Source organism: Miniopterus schreibersii (genome assembly GCF_964146895.1).
Source record: "Miniopterus schreibersii genome assembly, chromosome: 1".
Classification (NCBI taxonomy): Eukaryota; Metazoa; Chordata; class Mammalia; order Chiroptera; family Miniopteridae; genus Miniopterus; species Miniopterus schreibersii.
Genome location: NC_138101.1, coordinates 192978359 through 193000464, shown reverse-complemented (window position 1 = coordinate 193000464; position 22106 = coordinate 192978359). Strand labels below are relative to the sequence as shown.

Below are 22106 nucleotides of genomic sequence, written 5' to 3'. Positions count from 1 at the left end.
TATTGACATTTTACAGATGGAGCCAGGAGGCCTGGGTTCCAGTCTGGCTTTGGGACCTGGGAAAGTCCTTTTTGCTCTCTAGGCCTCAGGTTCCTCATCTGAAATGAAAGGCCACACATGATGGGCCACAAAGTCCTCTCAGCTCTGACCTGCTACAACGGGGGGTGGAGGGGGGTTCTGGGGCCAGACCCTGCCCTGGGCCCTGCCAGTAGCTGAGGCTCTGCCCCCACCCTTCCCTACTTTCAAGAAAACCACACGGGTACCTATTCCACATGTGAAAAGCAGTTCACATTGTGGGCAGCCTTGTTTCTTGTCAGAGGCAGCTTGGGCCTCCCTGGCAGGAGCCCAAACCAGCAAGCTTTCATAAAGTCCTGCAGCCCAGGATGAAATCTCCAGTCTGCGTCCCCCATAAAGAGACCTGAAGCGGGCCATGGACACTAACTGACCGTCCATCCAGCGAGATAACTTCTTGGACCTCACACCGATGTCCCAGGAGGGGTTGGTGGAACGAGCGAGCCCAGTTCTTTCCCCATGACAAGCAGTGGCTGGAATGTAACCTCAGAGACACAGCAGGGAGGCAGCCCAAACAGTGTGCACGTCCCAGGAGAGGTGACCACCCTGTGAATGTGACCACCAGCAGCCACCTCTGGCCAAGAACATGACGCCGCTTTCCTGACAGAGACATACCCAGCAGCTAATGTCCTGGCAGAGGCTCTGCCACAAATCCCTGGGCATTTACCCAGCCAGGCACATTCTCACTAATGCCAGGAAGTCTGAGCCAGGGAGGGTTTTCAAAAATCTCACTGAGATGCCCTAAGTTGAAGAAGCCAGACAAATTCCAAACAGGTTTGGTTTCCACGGCCCCAGTGATCTGTCTGAAAGGGTTCAATTCACACTCCCGAGGCCATGCTGGGTGCTCACAGCAGTCCCAGGAGTGGGCGGGAGAGAGGCTGGTGATCCCATTTTCCAGACAAGGAAACACCCGCACAGAGGTTAACTGCTTGTCCTGAGAGGCACAGCAGGAAAAGTGGCTGAGCCAGGCCAGAGCTTAGCCCTTCGGCCTCCTGAGCCGATGTTCTCCCAACACAGGGAAATACAGGGTGATCCACATTTTCAAGTCTTTCTGCCCCTGGGGATTGTGTCCCTACCTTGTACGCACCCACGTGGCTGTGGCCCACTAGGTCTCTTCTGGGGAGCCCCACTTTCTCCAAGGCCCCTTCCAGGGAGGAGCTGCAGCCCAGGAAGAAGGTCACCATGTCCTTCAGCTGCTCCGAGTACTCTTCCAAGGAGGTCAGGCTCCCCGTGCAGGCACCAAACTCGTACTTACGGAACTGGGGGCAGTCCACCCTGGGGAGAGTTCACAGGCCCCCCCATTCAATATGACCCTTGACCATGCATTTTTAAAAATGACCAGGGAGAGAAGAGGAAGTCTGGGGCTGAAATTTTGGGCACTGACGTGGATGGATGGCAGTGCCAGTGGGATTTCTCCAGGGCTGGACTTTCTTGGTGATCCTAAAGATTTTACCTGGCGCAGGGGCAGGGGAAAGAGGTAGGAGTGGGAATGGGGGGAGGGCAGATCCTTTCTGAGCAATAGTCAGGAGTGAGGCTCCGTGCCAGGCACTGTGGGGTCCTAAGGCTGGACAGAGGTCCCCGATGACAGAGACGCCTGGCTGCAGCACCTGGCCGCTGCCAAGCCTTAACCCCGCTAACCCCTGTGTTTTACCTGGTGTCTGAGACAGCGCCCAGGGCAGGCAACGTCCACTTGCCCGGCTCGCTTCGGCCCAGCAAGGGCAGGGGGCCACTGTTGGCCTGACAGAGCTTTTCGAAGGCCGGGGCGAGGGATCTGGGCAGGACCACCACACTGGCTGGTCGGAGCCCTGGATTTGGTGAGAGAAAGAACACACGCACGGTCGGTTACTTCTTGGGAAAGCTTTCTTAGTTTAACTTTTCATTGCAGTATAACACACACACACACACACACACACAGAAAAATGCACATGAGCGTGCAGCTTGGTGGCCTCAGGAAATGACCACACCCATGTAACCAGCATCATGGTCAAGAAACCAAACATGATGAGCTCACCTGTCAGCCTCATATGCCCCCCTGCAAGGGGAGCCACTGCCCTAGCTTCCAACACTGCGCATTTCTGTTGCCTGCTTTTCATGTAACGTTCTTCATAGAATGGAATTGTACAGTGTGGGTCCTTGGAGTCTAGTGCATTCATTCAACAATATGGGGGAACCACCCATATGCTGCGTTTAACAATACGTGGTTCACTCTCATTGCTGTATGGTGTGTTCATTACCGCTGGGTGTCTACCCCAAACTGTTGCAGACGGGCATCTGAGTGGCTTCCAGTGTGGCATCATTACAAATGGTGCTGCCGCAGGCATTTTAGTACATGCATTTTGGGGTACGCATGTGCGCACTCCTGCTTGGCATACACCCAGGGTTATAGGGTACGTACATGCTCAGCTTTGGTCCACACTGCTAAGCAGCTTCCAGAGTGGTCGTGCCAGTTTACACTCCCACCCACCAATGGCGGGTGAGTTCTTGGTTGCCCCATAATCTCCCCCATACTCGGTATTGCTGACCTGTCTCATTCCAGCCACCCCCGCAGGTGTGTGGGGGCATCGCACTGAGGTTTTCACTTGCATCACCCAGGGGACTAACATGAGTGAGTGCCTTTTCAGATGTCACACGGGCCACTGGGTATCCTTTTTGGGACAGAGACCGTTCACTTGTTCTGTCCGGGCAGATTCTTGACTGAGCATCTGTCTCACAGAATCCTTGACTCTCCCTCCAAAGAGCCGTGTGAGAGGAGCTATAGAGGGAGACCCCCACTTGCCTGCACGACCCCCTCTGGTGGCAACCAGCCCTCCTGTAGAATGAGAAGGCCTTTGGCTTTGGAGGCGAACGTAGCTGGGTTTGCACCCCGAGCCTGCCCCTGACCAGCAGTGTGGCCGCGGGCTCAGTTTTCCTACGGGTGACGTGGCAGTAATCTACTGACCTCAGTGAGGACTCTCCTGGGTACAAATTACCTGGCACGCAGGTGATCAGGAAGCAGGGGTGGAGGTGCATTCACTCAGTGGAATCTGGTACAGACATTTAAAGTTATGGTGCAGAAGAAATATTTAATGATATTGAGATGTTTGGGCTGTATCATCAAAGGAACAATACTAGGTAACAAAACAGTAGCACCTCTATATAAAATCGATGCGAGCTCTGGCCAGGTGGCTTGGTTGGTTGGAGCATTGTCCTGTACACACCAAAATGCTGCAGATTCGATTCCTGGTCAGGGCACGAACCTAGGTTGTGGGTTCAGTCCCTGGTCAGGACACATACAAGAGGCAACCAATTAATGTGTCTCTCTCACATCTATGTTTCTCTCTCTCTCTTTTTCTCTCTCTCCTTTCTTCTCTCTCTAAAATCAATAAAAACAAAAGATTAAAAGATTAAAAAAACAAAAAATAAATTGATGAGAGAGAGAAAGAACTAAAAAAAATACATCCACATGCTAATCGTGGTTATCTCTAGATAAGGCTGTGGGTGACTTTAATCTTCTTTGGGCTTTTCTCAATATTCTAAAATTTATGCAGTAAATAGGAACCATTCTATAACTGGAAAAACAAAATTTTTAAAAGTTATATTTAAAAAAGGATTATTTCCTTTAAAAAGACCATCCCAGAAAAAAACCATAATTGTGCTCTTTTGGAGAAATAACCTTGGGCACAATTCTCCTGACTGCCAGATTTGCTCCGTCATCATGTGGACATTTCTTTTCGGCAATAATACTGTCAGCTAGTATTTTTGGAGTGTTTAGTATGTGCCAAGCTCTGTGCCAAGCAATTTATCTATGTAATCATCTGTGTTTACATATGAGGAGAGTAAAGCTCAGAGAGATGAAGTGAATTCCCCAGGGTTACACCGCTGGTGCGTGGCACAGCCAGGATGCAAACCCGAGACAGGTGGCCCGTGAGTCCCTCTCGTGTCCCCACTGGGCTGAGGGCACCGGCCTGCACTAGGATGGATCCACCACCTCCCTCCTCCGAGCTGGTGAGGTGAAGCAGATGCCAGCGTCTGCAGGGAGGAGCCTGGGGCTGGCTCCTGCTCTAATTGCCTGGAACTCATGATCTCAAGTCCTCGATGCCTGCCAATGCTACAACAGACTTCCAAAATGAGGACAAATCAGACTCTGCCAGCTGCCGAGAGCCCGAGGAAGCTGACCGCATGTCTCCAGCAAGCCCAGCACGCCTCCAGGAAGAATCTGGGGTGAGGGGGGAAGGAATTCGGCCAGCCCGGAGGTCTTGCATTCCCTAGCCATCCCTTCTTACCTCCAAAGCTGCTGTGAGAGCAAACTGGAGCTTTACTACCACAAATCAGGGAGGTATGATGCTCACAAAGCTTCTCTTCTTTAATTAAATGGACTTCAGAACCACTGTGCTTTGATTTTGTTCATCTCCACTTCTGGTCATAGAGAGTCCCTGAGTTGTCCCCATTGGTAACAGGATGTGGAACAGAGGGCTGCATGTGTCTTTTTGGAGGGGGGGCCTATGAAGAGGGCTCTTTATGGTCTGATGGGATTCGTGCATCCCCTGGGTTATGAAATTTTGCTGGGACTCGGGTCAGTGACAACTTTGACATGTTTTCTCTTGCAGGATCTTTTAGAACCTTGGGTGTCACTCCTGGGAGACAGAGGGGAGATGGGTGCCACCCAGAGAAGATCAGACCAAGGTAGGGAAACGTGGTCTGAATCAGACCAGGTTAAAATGCTGTGTAACCTGGGGGCATGTTTCCTGGAGGGACCCTCCCTTCATCCAAGGTCATGGGAGGTTCTCCCTACGGAGCTGTGGCAACCTGAGCACTGCCATGAGCTGTAGGCTCACCTGTGCCAACAGGTTTTCACACCTGCGTCTGGCCCAAGTGCCACTTCCTTCTGGGAAGCTAAGGAGTGACCAGAACTAATAGCACTCTGCTCTTAATTCCTGTCTCTCGTACAGACTCGGGACATCTCCAGGATTCCTGTGCCCTACACAGTTGATATCTCCAAAACTTCATGACCAGGGACTTGCCTTCTCTTTTTTAAAATCATCTAGTACCACTCACCCCCAACTGTGCTGGACATGTTTCTGATGTTGAGTTTCTTTTGTAGAATCAAACTCCTTATGGCAGAGAGAGGGCAGGACTTCAGGTGGAGTGTGACGGTCATCGCATCATCCTTTGATGGGCCACAGAGAACCTGGATGAGGGGACAGGAGGGAACAAATGAGAAAGCACAATTCCCCTGAAAGCTGCAGATTCCCCATCAGATACCCCATCCCATCCAGTCCAGGGCTGTCCCTGGCCCTGCCCCAGGATGGGTGTTGGTGGGAGCAAGTTCTCCCCCCTCTCTCACCCCTTCATGTCTCAGTCTCTAGGAATTCCTAACACTTCAAGACCTTTGCTCATGCCCTTCCCCTGGCCTGGGATGTTCTCCCTCCCTGCCAGAAGGCCGTTCCATCCCTCAGAACCGGCTCAGAACCTTCCACCTCTAGGATGAAGCCAATAGGTGCTCACCCACTCATGCTGGGGCTCCTAGGCCCACAGAACATCCTTTCAGCCACTAATTTTGGCCTGGACTGCAACTGGACTGATGTTCTACTTGACTCTAGACATCCTTTCTCTCCCCCAGGGAGATCTCAAGTGCCAAGGCCTCTTCCACAGGCCCAAGAGCACCTACCACAGCCCAAGCACACAGAACACACTAAAAATGCTTATGACCCAATGATCCAATGAATGAATGCCAGTTACCAATGAAACAGCAGGCAGAATTTTTCTGTCTACACCTGACCTTTGTTGGTTAGACTCAGGTGCTTAGAAGGTGGAGATTTTAGGATTTCTTCTTTATACCCCTTCACTGCCACTACTCCGGGCGCAGTGCCTAACACAGATTTTTGGTGAATAAAGAAATACAGGGTGAGCAAAAGTAGGCTTACAATGGTGAGTATGCAAAACAGAGTTTATTCTTGTATTATTATTTACTGACCATTGTATTATTTATTTGTATTACAATTGAAAACCTACTTTTGCCTACCCATGTATTGTAGATTTTTGAAAATATAGAGATGATCTCAAGGCTCCAGGAAATTACATTTAGAAAAAAATTCTGTAAGTTGACATCTTATGCTCTAGAAAAGGAGGTTTCAAGTGTTAGCAAACTCTAGGTCACACTGTGTTGACCTCAGGCACAGCCCATGTCTTCTCCATCGAAACACACTCAGTGCCTTGCGTAGTGCTTGGCAGGAAAGTGGGAGTTCAGTAAGCATTTGTTGGATGACTGGCTGACTGTAGAATGGGTGAAAGCACAATTCAAAGGCAGTGCCCATAGGGAAGGCTCTGGACAAGCCTGATTTTCCATGACTCTTTCTATCTAAAACAGGAGGACCCAATGGGATTCTAAACCACTAATGTATGTTTTCAACTCTAATCTCAGAGATAGAAAACTATATAAACCTCATGGCCAATTCAGTAAAGAATTTGAGATTGTATAGAATCTCTAGCAAAACAAAAACTTAAAGATATTGCCCTGGAAGGGATAGAGATGTATTTAAAACTGACAGTGAATGCTTTAGTAGCTGCAGGAGCCAAGTGCTGTGGGCACACCAGGAGACAGCAGTGGGTCCCGCCTGGCTGGGCAGGGGCGCAGGGAGGGTCAGGTGAGGTTGGGTCCACCCCCCAGTGGAAGATGCTAAGGCTTAGAGCAGCTGCTTTGGCAGCTCAAGCCTGAGCTTGCCGGCTGGACCGACAGAGCCCGCCTGGGCCTGGCACACTAGCTTCTGGGCCAAGCAGCTGAGGCACCGGCTAAGGTCCTGGATGTCTGCCGTTCCCCATGGTCGCCGCGAGGGCTTAGCACCTTAGCCAGGCACTCAGCAAAGGTCAAAGACAGAACTATTCCCTAAGCATGTAGGGGACAGTGACCAGACCGCTCTGATAATTGTCTTCACTTCATATCTGGAGGAAAGAATGAAGTTTACCCCAAACCCCATCAAATGAGAGACTCTACAGGTACCTGTTAGCTCTCACCCCCCATTATTACTAGATAGAGTGTCAAGTACAAGCTGGCGGCTGTTTTGCAAATAAATTGTAGCCAGAAACCAAACTCTGAAGAAGACTGCCTTTCCTTTGTTTTATTTATTTATTGTTTGATATAAATTCAAGCAGATCTAGGTCAGTCCTGTAATAAGTTACTTTCCTGGCCTGGAGATAACTGAGTGTAGCTGGAACTCCTGCCCTGTGCAATGCATGCTGGGAGTGTGCCAGGCACCTGAATGTCATCACATGCATGCTGGGAGGGAAAGGAGGCTGAGAACCCTTACCTCGTGGAGTTGTCCCCTTGAAGGTAGGGGTTGAACAGAGCATGAAGTACATTCTCATTGGCTCCTGGCAAAGAAGTGCCCTTAATATACCAACCAGAGAATATCCACTTATATGCTAAATGATAGCAACCCTCACCATATGTGGAAACCCACTGGGTGCCAGGATCTTTAAGCCTCTTTGGTTTACAACCATTGGTTCCTCACCACCACCCTAAAAAGAAGATGCTGTTAATCCCATTATATCCAAGGAAGCTGGGGCTCAGGGAGGTCAGGAAAGTTACCTAAAGGCCCATAACTAGTCCGTGGTAGAGCCCAAATCCAAAAGCAAGTCTAAATTCATGCCTGCTTGACCAATATCTACCTATTATGTCTATGTATCCATCCATCCACTCATCCATTCATCCATCCATCCATCCATCCATCCACCCATCCACCCATCCACCCATCCATCCTGTGGTGTTGATAGGAATGATATCCTCAGTAGGAGCAATGTGGACCATCCCCCTTTCTCCCACAAGACGATTCTGAGGCCAGAGTCTCTTGAGCCCATAAGTTTCTTTGGGGACTGAACCTTGAACTTCTAGGCTTTCCACCAGGGTTTCCAGTGAACTCACTGGTGAGTAGTCCTGGTGGCCTTGGTGTCTCATTGCCCAGTGTCTTAATGGTCTTACTCTAGAAATGAGATAGGATGGGGCGATCTCCTCAATGAGCCTTGGTTGAACTTCAAGAAGCCACCTTTCTTCTGTGAGCTCTTTCTTTTCTCCTTAGAAAACAACAAACTATCAAACCCACAAATATCATTCCCTAGCATTGACTATACCAGAGAAGGGGCCCACAAAGATTAGTTTCTCAGCAGGATCTGACACATCCCAAACCCCAGTGTAAAAATATCACCTCTATGCCTGTCACGGATGACTGAAATTCCACCGTTAGAAAGTCATTCCTCTGCTTTACCCAAGCAATCCAATTCAATTCATTCCTGGAGGTATGTATCTTCCAGATGTGCTCAAACAGTGGGCTGAATGATGCGAGCTCATGGTGGCACCGTTTGTAATAGAGGCGATATAGAAACAACCTCCAGTGGCGGGAGGTGCAGCGTAAACAAGAAAACAAACAAAAGATGGCTCCCAAAGCAGCCAAAGGGGGAGATGGAAGGTAAGCAAACCTCATCATTGTCATGGAAATGCTAGCGAACTCATAAAAATAGTCCCTAGACGCAAAAGTCCTCTGTAAAATACTGTTTTGACTAGAGTCAAACCTGAACCTCTTTTGCTATTTCAGACCCCAAGGACCAGTGTTACTTTGAGCCTTACTCTAAAACAGGGGTGGGGAACCTTTTTTCTGCCAAGGGCTATTTGGATATTTATAACATCATTTGCAGGCCATACAAAATTATCAACTTAAAAATTAGCTATGATAAAAGCTCCTAGATCTATTAAATTTCAAGTCCCGCCTATGGTTGCCTTGGCAGGACTAGAGCAAGTGATTTCGTGGGCCGTATACAGCCCGCAGGCCGGACAGTCCCCATCCCTGTCCTACAGCATCTGTCATCTTCAAAAGTGTCAAAGAAAGAAGGAGAAACTGTTCTTCCAGACTGAAGGAGATGAAACAGACACAACGAAATGCAAGAGTGTTTCTGAACTGGGTCCTTTTGGGATAAAAAACACTATTGTGGCCCAGCCAGTGTGGCTCAGTGGTTGAGCCTCGACCTGAGAACCAGAAGATCGTGGTTCAATACCTGGTTGGGGCACATGCCCGGGTTTCAGGCTTGATCCCCAGTGGGGGGCATGAAGGAGGCAGCAGATCAGTGACTCTCATCATTGATGTTTCTATCTCTCCTCCCTTCTTCTCTGAACTCAATAAAAACATATTTAAAAACAACAATAAACTACTGTGATAACTGGTGAAACCTGAATGGAGCCTGAGGATCCAATGGTAGTAATGAATCTGAGCTAGCTTCCTAGACTGGATTGTTGTGCTGAGGTAAGGCAGGAAAAACGCAGGAAAGTGTCAGAAAATGATGGGGCACCAACAGAACTCTTCTGAGAGTTCAAGAAAAAAAAGTGGTAACTTTTCTGTCACTTTGTGATTGTTTCAAAATTTTTAAATTATAAGGAATAAATTATAGAAAAAGTAAATAGTAGAAAAAGAAAATGTGGTGTATGCATATAGAAGAATATTATTTAGCCTTTGAAAGGAAGGAAACCCTGGCACCTGCTCCAACATGATGAACCTTGAAGACATCATGCTAAGTGAAATAAGCCGGTCATAAAAGGACAAACACTGCATGACTCCACCTATATGAAATACCCGGAATAGTCAAATTTATAGAGACAGAAAGTGGAATAGTGGTTGCCCAAGGCTAGGGACACAGGAGTGTGGCGAGTTGATGTTTAATGGTGACAGAGTTTAAGTTTGGGATGATGGAAAGTTTCTGAAGACGGATGGTAAGGTGGTCACACAACAATGTGCGTGAACTCACTGCTGCTGCACTGTGAGCTGCAAACTGTGTAAGAGTGAATTTTATGTTATATATATTTTACCACAATAAAAAAATAAAAGTTACATGAAAATATCAAACTGAGAATGTTATGGTACATTCACATTAAACGCTTAGTTTCAAAATGTTGGTGTGGAAAGTGACTAGGGTTGGTGTGTGTCTTCAACTAAACATCAAATGTTCTCGAACTCTGGCTCTTGTTCCAGCTCCACGGAGAAGAGCTCATCTTGGTACAGTAGGGTTTTTGTGTGTGTGCTTCCCGTGGCCAAACATTCATTTTATCACTCTGTGAATTTTGGGAAAAACTCTTTCTGCCAAACACAGCTGCGAATGTCGATTCTCAGAAAGACTACTGGAGGGCTTCGTTTTTCACGGCGAATCTGCTTTTGGTTGCTTAGTCAAATACAGCAATGCAGCCAAGTGGCAAAAATCCAAGGTCGGACACTGTTACAGGCTGGAAAGGCCAGCTCTTCTGTTTTATCATTGGCTCGGCCTGCACATTTGCTTATTTAATGCAGAGGCTCTGCAATGGATGCCCTGCCAGACCAAATCCCTGTAACCATGAAACAGTACACGTGGACCCAGATGTAGGGGAAGGGAATGATGCTACAAACAGTAAACGCCAAGCCACACAGTTCCATGGGTGAGTCCTGAGGATAAACCAGGCAGTTGCTTAAATGTCTAGCTACCCTTCCACTGCACAGCCCAACCAAGGGCATGACCCACAAGCCTACTTTGAGATCACTGTGAGTATCGCTCCCTGGTTGAAGGAACTGGACGCTCCATGGACTTCTACTGCTGGAAAAGGGCTCACCTAGGGGCGTTGACCTGACACACCTTCTGCACACACAGAAGATACATGAACTAGACAGCAAACTGCTTCGACACTTTGGGCTTTGGCCTCTTAGTGTCAAATGTCAGACATTCCAGGAAAGACATTTCTTCAGTGCCTTCCAGTTTAATGATTTTCATAATCTGTAACTACTTAGGCAATAATTTATGAGTTGATGATGGTAGTAACTATTAAGTTTTAAAAAATGCCTTTGTTAGGGGTATGTGTGTGTGTTTCTTTAACTGAAAATAAAATTAACTCTCAGTAGTCAGTTCTTAGACTTTTTGGTCTCAGAACCATACATTAGTCCAAAAGTATGCTTGCCCTGCCCTGAAGGAAGTATCCCACCTGACTGCATAAATGCTCAGAAACAAATATGCTTAATAGAGCCCCATTATGGACAGAGTAGATATTAGGGGACAGATACACTAATATATGCTCTTTAAACTTAATTCTCCCATGCTAGGCCTATTATAAGACAGGTTTAAAGCATGTATGTATATGCGGGTTACATTTCAGAAGACAAATAATTGGTCTAAATCCAAATAAAAATGAACTAAGCTCAACCAGGTTCATTTATATGCATCTATGAACAGTTAAGCAGGGGTGGTTATGTAAATACTATGGGATGGCTGGAGCAGTTGTTTCAAAGGGCCTTTCAGTTCATTAAAACTTCATTGAAATAGCTGAGGCTGGGCCAGAATCTGCACTGCCCGAGGCTTCACAGACCAAAATCCGCAATCTTGCACGTGATTATGCTCTCCCCTGCTCTGCTTCCTAGCTGAGATCCTCTGAGATTTCACTTTACGAGTGTTCCTGACCAGAAAATGTTCCGGACTCGGCCTCTGCTCCATGGCTCTTTATTACCCATTGCATAAACCCAGTGACAGTTCCACATCCAGGCAGGATGGGGACAGCATGCTCCCTACGGTGGGTGATTGCTGTACTGGGCAGAGGCCAAGCTTCCTAAGCGACTTCCCAGGGAGGCCTGGGGGGACTCAAAGAAAAGGTCCCCAGGGTGTCCTTGTGGGGAAGGTGTGTCATCAGAGGCCTCAGACAATCACAGTGAGAAAGTCAGAAGCCACAAGGGGCCATCCTACAGTGGCCCTCTCCCCTGGTCTAGACGTTGGGCCCTTTGGGGGTCCTGCCCTACACAGCAGCCAGGACACAGCAGAACCCCGCTCTCCCCAGTGCCTGTGCATTTCCATGGAAACAACTCGACAGCCCCGCTCCGGGTGCTGTACTGGGTCTATTTCTATGGCACCTATCACCATGGCACCTACTTACTCTGAAAAGCACAGGCTAAAAACAGAACATAGAGAAAAGGGGGCCATCCACTTCCTGGCCTTCACCTCTCCGCACCTGCTGTTCTACCTCTGACGGCTCCCGAGGACCTTATCCGCTCCCAGTTTCTGTTTTATTTGCTGTAAGTGCCCTTAAAAAATGAAAGGCTTACTATCAGCATCAGCATCATAGGGGGCGACGTGGCCCAATGCTCCAGGAGGCAGCCCACACAGGAAGTGGCTCCTCCCAAGGCTTGTTCAGGGCCTCTTAGATGGTGTTTGGGGAAGGGGGGAAAATGGGGAGGAGGGGAGAGGAACACCAGTGTGCACAGATGACCCAAGAAAGGACCTGTGTTTATTCTAGCAATGGGATCACGAGTTCTCCTGGGAGCATAGGGGACAATCTCTCCAGGGCTGGATCCACAGGCCAAAGAGCCCCCTGAGGGTTTTCCTTAAGTGATAGAGACCACCCTTCCAGGTTCTGCGGTCAGACAGGACTTGAGTTTGAATCCGGACTCAGCCACTGGCCAGCTGGGTGAGATCCGTGGTCACCCTCTCCGAGGTTAGATGTTCTCATCTGTAAAATGGGGCCAAGCCACATGCTGTGACCTCAGCTTCATGGTTGCTCCTTGGTCTCCCATCTATAACATGGGGAGACTAATCGTGCTTGTCTTGAAGGAGCTTTGTGGTGGTTTGAGGAGACCGTGTATGTAAGGAGCAGGGCAGAGCACTCAAGCTGCTGAGAGGAGGGTGTGAGGAGAAGGTGTCCAGCGTTGACGCCAGAACAGGGATGCCCACCAGCCCTGTTTCCCCCGGACCCTCTGTCCTGCCCTCTGTCCCAGTGGGGCAGGTGCACGAGCAGCCCCCTGCCTCCAGATTTCTACATTCATCAAGACCTTGGCCACAACAAACGTAACCGAGGACAAGCTCCTGCTCTGAAGCAGATGTCACCAAGCATAGGATCATCAACCAGAGGACTCACTGTGACATACTGGACGATGAAATTCTCACAGACTAGAGAAAATTGCAACATGGCTGCCTGCCTGTGGATTCTGGAGTCAAGCAGGCCTGAAGGCTCCAGTTTCCCTTCTCCCACCTAGGAGCTGAGTGACCCTGGACAAGTCACCTAACTCCCCTCTCCTCCATTTGCGGACCATGGTGATACCACCCGTCTCAGAGGGAGCTTGGGAGCATTAAAGGAGAGAGTGCAGGGGGAGCCTCTGGCCCAGAGTCAGCACATGGTGGGCACTCAGTAACTACGGACCCCCTTCTCTCTTCACCACCCTGAACGCTTTAAGGCAGAGTAAATATTTAATGACCAAAGGATTAGCCTTCATAATAGAAGGAAACAGGCCCGTTTCCTGAATCTGCTGGGGTGCTGGTAAATGCTCCAGTGAAACCCCAGGCTCACTCCAGGCCCCAGGCTGGCACGGCCCCCGCCAGCGCCCCCACTGCCCTCTCAGAGCCATTTCTCACAATGCCCTCTCAGGAATGCTCTGCTGGGCCAAACGAGACCATGGGCTCACTCCCAGACAGCTTGCTCGTTCCTTTTCATTGTATAGAAGCAATTTCCCCGTTGCAAGCATGGTGCCGCCTCCCTGCCAAATCACACTCCCCAAGAGCGCCCAGTTTCCATTTGGGGACCCGTGTGCTTCCCAGGAACTGGACTCTGCCCCAAGGTTCTGGTTGAGGAACCTGGGACCTAAGCTTAGCCAGTTCGGTAATTCCATGCTCCACGTGGGGGGACTGGGCCATGGAGCCAGGTTAGTTCAACCAGAATGAGTCCCAGGCCTCTCCCTGAGAATGGGGGACCGAGGTCTGCAGGGCTACAGATGTGAGGCCTGGACTGCTCCAGCCATTCGACCATCACAAGCACACTGACACCTGAAGGGCACCAACCAACAGCACCGCAGCTGTGACAGCGTGGTGAACACCGAGGTGGAAGGCACCTCGGGCACCCTACACGTGTCTTAGTTCCATGAGTCAATGAACCCCACTTGGAGTTCCTGTAACATTAGGGTAAAAGAAAAGCACCTGGAACACTCCTCCCTCTCTGTAGTCTCAGGGCCCTCACCACAGAGCTTAATGCCAAAGTTCGGTCTTGAAGCGAGTCCACCTAATTCCACTTTTCCCTTTACCCTCTGCCACTAGGTATTACTAAGGGCTGACCACGTGTGCACTCCTAACAAGATAACCCTTTGGACTGGCAGTGTCTCTATTTTTCCAGTGAGGACGCTGAGGCCCAAAAAGATGCGAAGTCATTTTCTCCAAAGCTGCACATTTCTTAGTTGGTAAGATCAGGACTGGAAATAAGGAGCCTGGTGATATGCAGGCTATGAATAAGTCTCTAAATATTAAATTCTTTCAATTCCCCAGTTGGATTATAAATTTCTTCAGTCCAAGGCTATTTTTTCTTCCTATTTTGACCATCCATTGTAGTTACTTAAGAAGTATTTATTACCAAATGGTCAGCGGAATCTCCTGCAGCCAGGAACACCCCAGCCCCGGGGCCCAACAATGCCCGGAGGTCTGCTGAGTACTTTAAAAAGTACCAGGCACTGGGCTAAGTAAGTGCTTGACATATATAATCTCACTTTTAAAAATGGTTCATTGTATTTAAGTTATTCTTGGACCCAAGGGCAAGTGGCCTTTCGCCAAGGCCCGTGAGTGGAGCTGTTTGGACTAGAAGTGGAAGATCTGTTCTGAGGAGCAAACACGGAGGCAGTGGCCCCTTCCAGTGGCAAGTGGCACATGTCTACGTGGAAAGGGCAATGTCTCTGGGCTTGACTCCAGGCTGTGGGTGGCCTTATTATCCGGGTGGTCTTGCACAAGTTATTTGTGTATGCCTCTGTTTTCTCATTTATCAAATGAAGACAGAACCCCAACAGCTCTCTGGGAGGTAAAATCATATCAAACACCCAGCACAATGCAGGGCACAATTCTGTTTTTCTCCCACTATATTTCTTCTTTGCTGGGCACCACCTAGTAGTTGGCCCCCTCGGCCATGTGTCCATGGGCCCCTGGTCCATGGATTATGGCCAACCCTACCCAGGAGCCAAAGAGAGATACAAAAGCTCAAGAAATCATTGGCCACCAGGTGGGGGAAAGTTTCTACCCGATTCTTTGCCAAACATAGATTAGCTGCTGGAAAGCAGAGTGAGCCAAGGAGTGGTTGTAGCCCAGGCTGCTTTGTTTCATTACAAATTCATTGTTTAGATTATAGCTAAGACTTTCTGCTTTTGTCTCTGCCTATCGAGCTGTAAACAGTTCCAGATCTGACAGCCTAGCACCAGGTCTGACTTACTAAGAAAGGAAAGGGGATCTGCCGGGTGGCTCAGGACGCAGTTTCAGTTAAGATGTGGTTGTTCCTCCAAACATCCAGGCCTCCCTGAGAGTTAGTGCTATCACATGCCCAGTGCACACCTGCTCAGGGCTCTTTGTTGGGACAGGGGAGAGTTACACCTCCTCAGGTAAATCGGACTGAGCTGCACTTTTCTGGAGCTTAGGTGGGGCTGGGGCAGGGAAGCCTGAGGGACAAGGAGAGGTAAGATGCCTTCACATTTTATCGCCAATCCTAATCTCCTCTTTCCTCAAAGAAAGCAGGTGAGTCCAGCATTTTTTCCCCACCCAGAATGAGGCCGCTGGTGTAGCATAGTTATATCCTTCTGCCGGGAACAGTTCAGCTTCTATTTATGGGAGGCCGTGTTCTCAAAGTGCAGATCGCCAGAGCACCTGCATCAGAATCCTTGTTAAAAATGCAGATTTCTGGTTCCACACAGTTCCCACTGAACTAGACCCAACACAAGATTGAGAAGCTCGGGTTGCAGTTAAGAACATGGGTTTCAGAGTCGGATAAATATGGACGAACTCCAAGTTCCAGCTCCACTACCTACTCCCTGTGGACCTTGGGCAAGGTACTCAACCTCTGTGGGTCTCAGTTTCATCACTAGTACAAAGGGAATGCTGAACAGTCAAGGAATGTGGAGCTCATGTGGTTGTTACAAGGATGAAGTGAAATAATCCATATATAGCAATGCTTGGCCCATGGTAAGTGTTCAGTACACAATAGCTCTCCTTTTTGTATAATACCTGTACTCAAACAGTCCTAGGACCCTACAAGAAATAATAAACTTGGCCGTCACAACTGGTGTTAAGATCCCTGCTACAGTACTTTCCTCTACACAGGTTTTGACAAATCGACAAGACCAGCCACGAGAGCTGAAGGAGTCAGGAACCCCATGGACTCCACCAGGACTCAGCGTCTGTTGCTCAGCCAGGAGGGGGCAGCAAGAGAGAGCAAAGGCTCAGCCTGCGGCTCTTTAATCACAATGCCCAGGCGTCGGGGGCACTTGCACTAAATCTGGTGGGCACAGGAGTGGCAGCACAGATCACCAGTGGGTGGCGGCTGTCTATCTGACCTTCAGTCTGACTCATAGCTTATGTACTTTAGGAAATCACACAAGCATCACTATATTGTAGGAAATAACCAAACTCCATAGAGATGTTGATATTGGAAGAAGAGATTAAGCAAGGGGGTGGCAAGTTTTTTGTACAGCCTTTGAGCTGAGAATGGTTTTTACATTTTAGAAGGGTGTTAAGAGGGAGTGAGTGGAAAAGGAAGTCTCTGTGAAGGATATGGGGGAAAAATGTCCAGCAAAGTAGAGTGGAAACCTAGAGCAGAGAGCCACAGGGGGGAGAAGCTCAAGGTGTGGGGGTGACAATGGTACTGACACTCAAGAAAGATGGCATCAGGTCAGGGAAAGCACCAGCTGCACCTGGAGTATGGCTCTCTTCCATGGCTTCTGTCTGGGCATTCGATCACCGGCACAGACACCAGACTGCAGTGGGGGATGGAGGGCTGAAGGGGCAGGAAGGCAGTGTAAACAGCCTGTGGGCATAGTTCTTCCAAGAAGTTTGGCTGTGAAGAGAGAGGAAGGGAAACTGAAGAGACAAGTTAGACAGAAACAGCGGAACAAGAACAGGGCATTTTTGCAGCCTGGAGAGATTGTACATGTTTAGGTACTGATGAGAAATGTTGGTAGAGGAGGGGCTGAAAGTGTGAGTGAGAGAAAAACGAGGAATGGAGGAAGGTTCTGGGGGAGATGGGAGGGCATCTGGAGCACAAGGGGGAGGTCAGCTGTGGGAGGAGCACCCCTCTTCCCCGGCATGGGAGGGATGGAGAAGAGCAGGAGGTACACTGGGTGGTTGCCAGGGAGGATCTTAAGAGTTTCCTGGGGCCTCAATTTTGTTCAATTTTATCAATGGATTCTCTATCAGTGACAATGAGAGACAATGAAACAGAGGTTAAAACAAGGGTTGAAAAAAGAGGGACAGTCTGGAGGAGATGCTGATGGCAAGGGGACAGGGAAGTATCTAGGGACATCTGCAAGGGTTTCTAGGCAGCTGTGGGGACCCAGAACTGTAATGGTCCAGATAGACACAGTGGACCAATTCCTCCAGCAGCAGCCAGCACCCTGGGAAGGAGCAGGGCAGAAAGGCTCCAGAAGTAGGGTTCAGCTGGGTAGGTCCACACAGAAGGATGAGTGGATAAGAGTGGTTAGAAATGCAGGATAAGTGCCCCGGAGTTAACAGTAGTCACTGTTCAGATGTTCAGCAGAGGGGTCGAGGTCACTTCTATGTATAGACTAGATTCCCTCTTGAACAAAGAAAGCAACTGGAGGCAGATGAGGTAATAATGGAAAGAGCAGGATTTTTAGAATCAGACAGATGTGGGCTCAAAATCATCCTTACCGCTTCCCAAAATAACATTTTGTCTCTAAAATGTGAAAAATGTATGCTTTGCAGAACTTGCAAGAATTCAATGAAATGATTAATGTAAAGTACTCCTGCTAGGTTGAAAACACCATTGGGTGCCTGTCTTGTTATTTAGTGCTCTGACTTCTGCTTCTAGTAGGTGCCTGGCACATAGCAGGCCCTCAACAGGTACAAATGTTCTTCTTCATCTGGTGAGGTTGGTAGTATGGGTTCCCTTCCTGTATTCATCAAAGCTCAAGAATAAGCTCTCTGGGGACAATCGGTATCCCCTTCCTTGACCTGTTCAATCTCAATTATTGCAATAATGAAATGGAACATTGATCTATATTTCCTTTCATTGAGCCAGGCTGTTATTTAACTTAGTGATTTCAGGAATGCATACATCATGAAGGTTGAGCTCTCAGACCACAGAGATTCAGGACCATGTAGCTGCCCATCCATTCACCAAACTAATGGCTTCATAGATAATTCCTGATGAGGTGGAAAGATGGTTCCCTCTTCAGCACATGCAAGGATGGACTTCAGGGGAATGGAAGGAACATAGGTACCCTTCCTTAATCAGCCACCCAGACCCAAGACTCTCTGGAGGCAAGGGAGTATGGAGTTTATGTTACATGTTGAGGAAGTTGTCAAAAAAGGGAAAACCCCCACAAAAACAGAGCCCAATGCCATAAAAAAGGGGAAAAAAAACACAAAAACAGAGCCCAATGCCACACTTGCTGGGAGGTTTGAGCAGAAAAGGAACAGGTTTCCCAACCCAATAAATAGTCTAACCAGTCTGCAGAAGATAATCACACTGTCACCAGAGGTATTCATCTGAAACATGGAGCCAAGAGCTGTCCTGGGTTTTGCAAAAGAAGAAATCCAAGAGTAAATCAGGCATCCAGTAGACAGGCAATAGAGTACAGGTGGGCTGAGAAACTGGCAGGCTGAGAAGGCATTAATGTCAAATTCAGGTCCAAAGCACACATGTGTGGTAACATGGCACAAAGACCATAAACTGTTCCCAATTTCCACTTTCCCTTTCTTCCTTTTAGCAAGAAAACTCCTCAGTTTTAGTTTGGAATGTTTAGTTGGCCCAGCAAGACACTACATTTCCCAGACTCGCCTGCAGCTAAATGTGCCCAAGTTCTGGCCAATGAGCTATGAGTGAAAGGACATGAACAATTTCTAGATCATATCATTTAGGCAGGGCTGTTTTCCCTCCACCTCTGCTCCTCCTCTTCCTCCAGACAGAACAGGAGGTGGACGTGAGGTTGAGCCAGCTTTGACTATGCAGAAGAGGACACCTTAGGGGATGGGGAGCAACACATTGGAAGGAATCTGGGTTCCTGAATGACCCTGTGGAGCAGAGTTGTTTACCTGTCCTGACCATCTATGTCTTAGCTATTAGGTGAAAGAGAAATACACTTCTATCCTTTTCTGAGGAAACGTATTTTAGGGTCTTTTTGTTAAAACTTAGCCCATACCTTACCTAATATAGAGTGTTTCCCAAAGGTACAGAGAATAATCATTTTTTTACAGATTGTGATATTTTGTACAGATAGTGAACAGTGTGCCAGAGATTGTTCTAGACACTTTACATGTATTATCTCATTTAATTCACACAACACTCACTAGATGAGGGCTGTTATCTCCATTTTACAGAAAAGGAAACTTGGGAAGATTCAATACTTTTCCTAAAGACTCACAGCTATTGAGTGGCCTAACCAGCAGGCAGACAAGTATTCTGGAGGAGATCCTACCCTTAGTCACTATGTTTATCAAAGCATAACTTTTTACAACTCCATGCAGTCAAAAGGACACAACTTAGTTTTCCAGAGAGCTGTGCCTGAATATTAACTTGTCTTCAAAATTACTGCAGGACCAAGGCAAGTCATTTAGCTTCTCTACTAATTGGTTTTCCCCAAAAGAGCATAGGAAGGGGACTGACATGACTGACCTCATGGAACTGCTGGAATGATAAAATGAACTCATGTATATTTAAGAAATGCTTTGAAAGCTATGTGTGGCATAAATTAAATATTGCCTTAAGGAAGGCTGGGAAATCCTTAAACCAAAATAACAAAATGCATTCAATTTTTAAAAAATGCAAATACCTTCTAGCAATTTGGCAGGTCGCCTGGAAAGGCTGCCGAAATCTGTTAAGGAGATGGGTACGTTTGGTTTTGTGCGTCTGTCATCCTCAACTGAAAAATTAATTGAGATTAATTGAAAGAGAGCATACCTGTGTTTGTGGTGTGCATGTACATACACACACACACACAGGCTCTCAATAGAAGAGAATCATTATCATCAAGAGCAGGAGTAGCAGCAGTCTTCAAGGCCTCTGGGAACCAGGCAGGTGCAGAGGTTGGGGAGTAGGATGGGGAATGCAAAATGCCTACAGTGTGAGTGGGGCCTCTGGGGAACAGGAGCTCCAGCTTCAGCTGCCCTGCTGCCATGTGAGCCTGGTGTTGCCGACCTTTCAGAGTCACATGTAAAATGATCCCCATTTCCCAAGGATGCTCAAATTTACAAATAAAACACGTCAAGGGCCACCAGTTGATCTCCTGGATCTGGCCCTGCAGCCAGAAGTCACATTTGACTCTTGAAGGTCCTTCATCATGATTATGTACAAGCCACAGTTGAACTTTCAGCACACCCCACCCTGCCCTGCCCTGCCTCACCCCATGCCACCTTCCTCTTCCTTCTTCCTAGCCTTAACTCTACCCCTCCAGGGAAGCAAGCTTTCTCTTTGCTTTCTACTCTCAGACCTCTCTTCCCCTTCCTTTTAGCTTGCACCCAGCTATCTTGAAGACACAAAAGAGCTTCCCTCCTCTGCGTGCCAATCAATGCCAATGTTCTTCTTTCTGCCAACATTATCTCAACCTGCTACCTGCCCCCACCACATGATAATTTTCTCATGAAGTAAGGGGGGTTGCAGTTAGTTCTCAATTGTCTGTAATGAAGGGGGGGCAGGGAGGCACAGATAAAGCTAGAAAGGAGACACCCAAAAGTCCTGTGCTTTTGCCTTTAGTGTTTGGTGGTGGACAAGTCAGAAGCACACTACTGCGGTCACTTGTGCCATGTTGGTCCTGGCTCCCCAGTGGAGGCTGACACAAGCAGACAATGGTCTGGACAAAGCCTTGAAGAAAATTTACAGAGCTCCGCCTCCAGGAGGAGGTGATGACCTGTCGCTGCCTTACCTCCACCTCTTCTCAAAGGTCTCTGCTTGCGTGTTTTGGGTGCCCAGGGCACTTTGAAGGGCCAGTTGTCCTTGTGTCTGTGGCAGCTTGGAGTCCCTTCACCCCCACTGCCAACCCCCAAGTTGGTCATTAGCCTCATCACCTCATCTCAAGCTCCTGTCCCAAAGGCTGACAGGTACCTCTGACAGGTTTCAGTTTCCCTTTCTTTGCCTTCACTTGACCTCGGGGTTCTCAGGGCAATGACACGGACCCCAAAGCCCACGCAGGAGGGAGGCCCACGCTACCCACCCCCGAGGTGTTGTCAGTCATCAAGTGCTACCTGTCAAGAGCTGAGCCCCGACTTTTCAGAGAGAGAAACAGAGAGTCCCGTCCCTCCGGTGCGCGTGGGGGCGCCTTCTGCCCTGCTCATTGGCTGCGCGCGGCCAGCCCCCGGGGGGGCGGGCTCTCTGCAGACCTCGGCTCCGCGGGGGCAGGGGCGTGGGGACGTCGCGGGTGGGCGCTGGGGGGCAGGTCTGCGCTGTGCTCGGTGCCCTCCTGACTTACTGTTCGGTTGGGGCGTCTGGCCTAGGGCTACACACAGTTCCTCTCTTTGTTTCCACGGCTTTGCAGAATGTACTTTCCGCAAAAAGGCACAAAGGTCCGCTTTCTTCCGCTCGCCTGCGCCCCCGAGGGTGCTCTCCGGGGTTCGTGCCTGCCAGCCCAGGCCACCCTAGGACACGCCCAGCGCGGACTGTCGCAGCCTCACCGCAGCCTGTGTTCACGTGGCCTGAACGGCGGCCGTGGCCTCCCCGGCGGGCAGCCAGCCCCGGTTCTTAGAGCCGCAGCGCCTCTAGCGGCCGGGCGGACCCTGCAGCTCGCGGTCGTCCTCCCCGCAGGAGTTGGCCCGCGCTCCCTGGATACAGAGACGCGTAGTCCCGGGGCTTGGCTGACACCACCCCCGGGACTTTGAGAAATTCTGATGCCATGGTTGCAGCCTGGGCACCAAGTTCTCTCTAGGTCTCAGTTTCCTTGCCACTCATCTCGGTCGGTTGTGACGATGAACTGAGATAATGGGTGTGAAGCGCTAGAGCAGCCCCGGGCACTCAGGAAGTGCCCTATAGATGCGGCTTTTCTGATTTTTGGGGGGATGTCTCCTTTGAGGGGAAAACAGGATCTGCCTTCTTCTGCTCTGTC

The 22106-nt window shown here is 49.0% G+C and overlaps 1 protein-coding gene across 5 annotated transcripts in view; it reads right to left on the bottom strand.

Annotated features, from left to right (window-relative positions):
* The window catches only part of DGLUCY (D-glutamate cyclase), a 53332-nt gene extending 31612 nt beyond the window's left edge, over nt 1-21720 (bottom strand). For 2 of the 5 annotated variants that reach the window (XM_081137410.1, XM_081137407.1), the window contains exons 1-4: nt 21477-21720; nt 5107-5239; nt 1724-1877; nt 1149-1347 (exon numbers count right to left, since the gene is read on the bottom strand). In XM_081137410.1, coding sequence (XP_080993536.1) covers nt 1149-1347; nt 1724-1877; nt 5107-5209 — 456 coding nt within the window. In that variant the 5' untranslated portion in view covers nt 5210-5239; nt 21477-21720. Of the gene's footprint in view, nt 1-1148; nt 1348-1723; nt 1884-5106; nt 5240-21252 lie in introns of all 5 variants that reach the window. The other 3 variants (XM_081137408.1, XM_081137411.1, XM_081137409.1) reach the window with 3 other exon arrangements.
* Nucleotides 21721-22106: the final 386 nt, after the last annotated feature.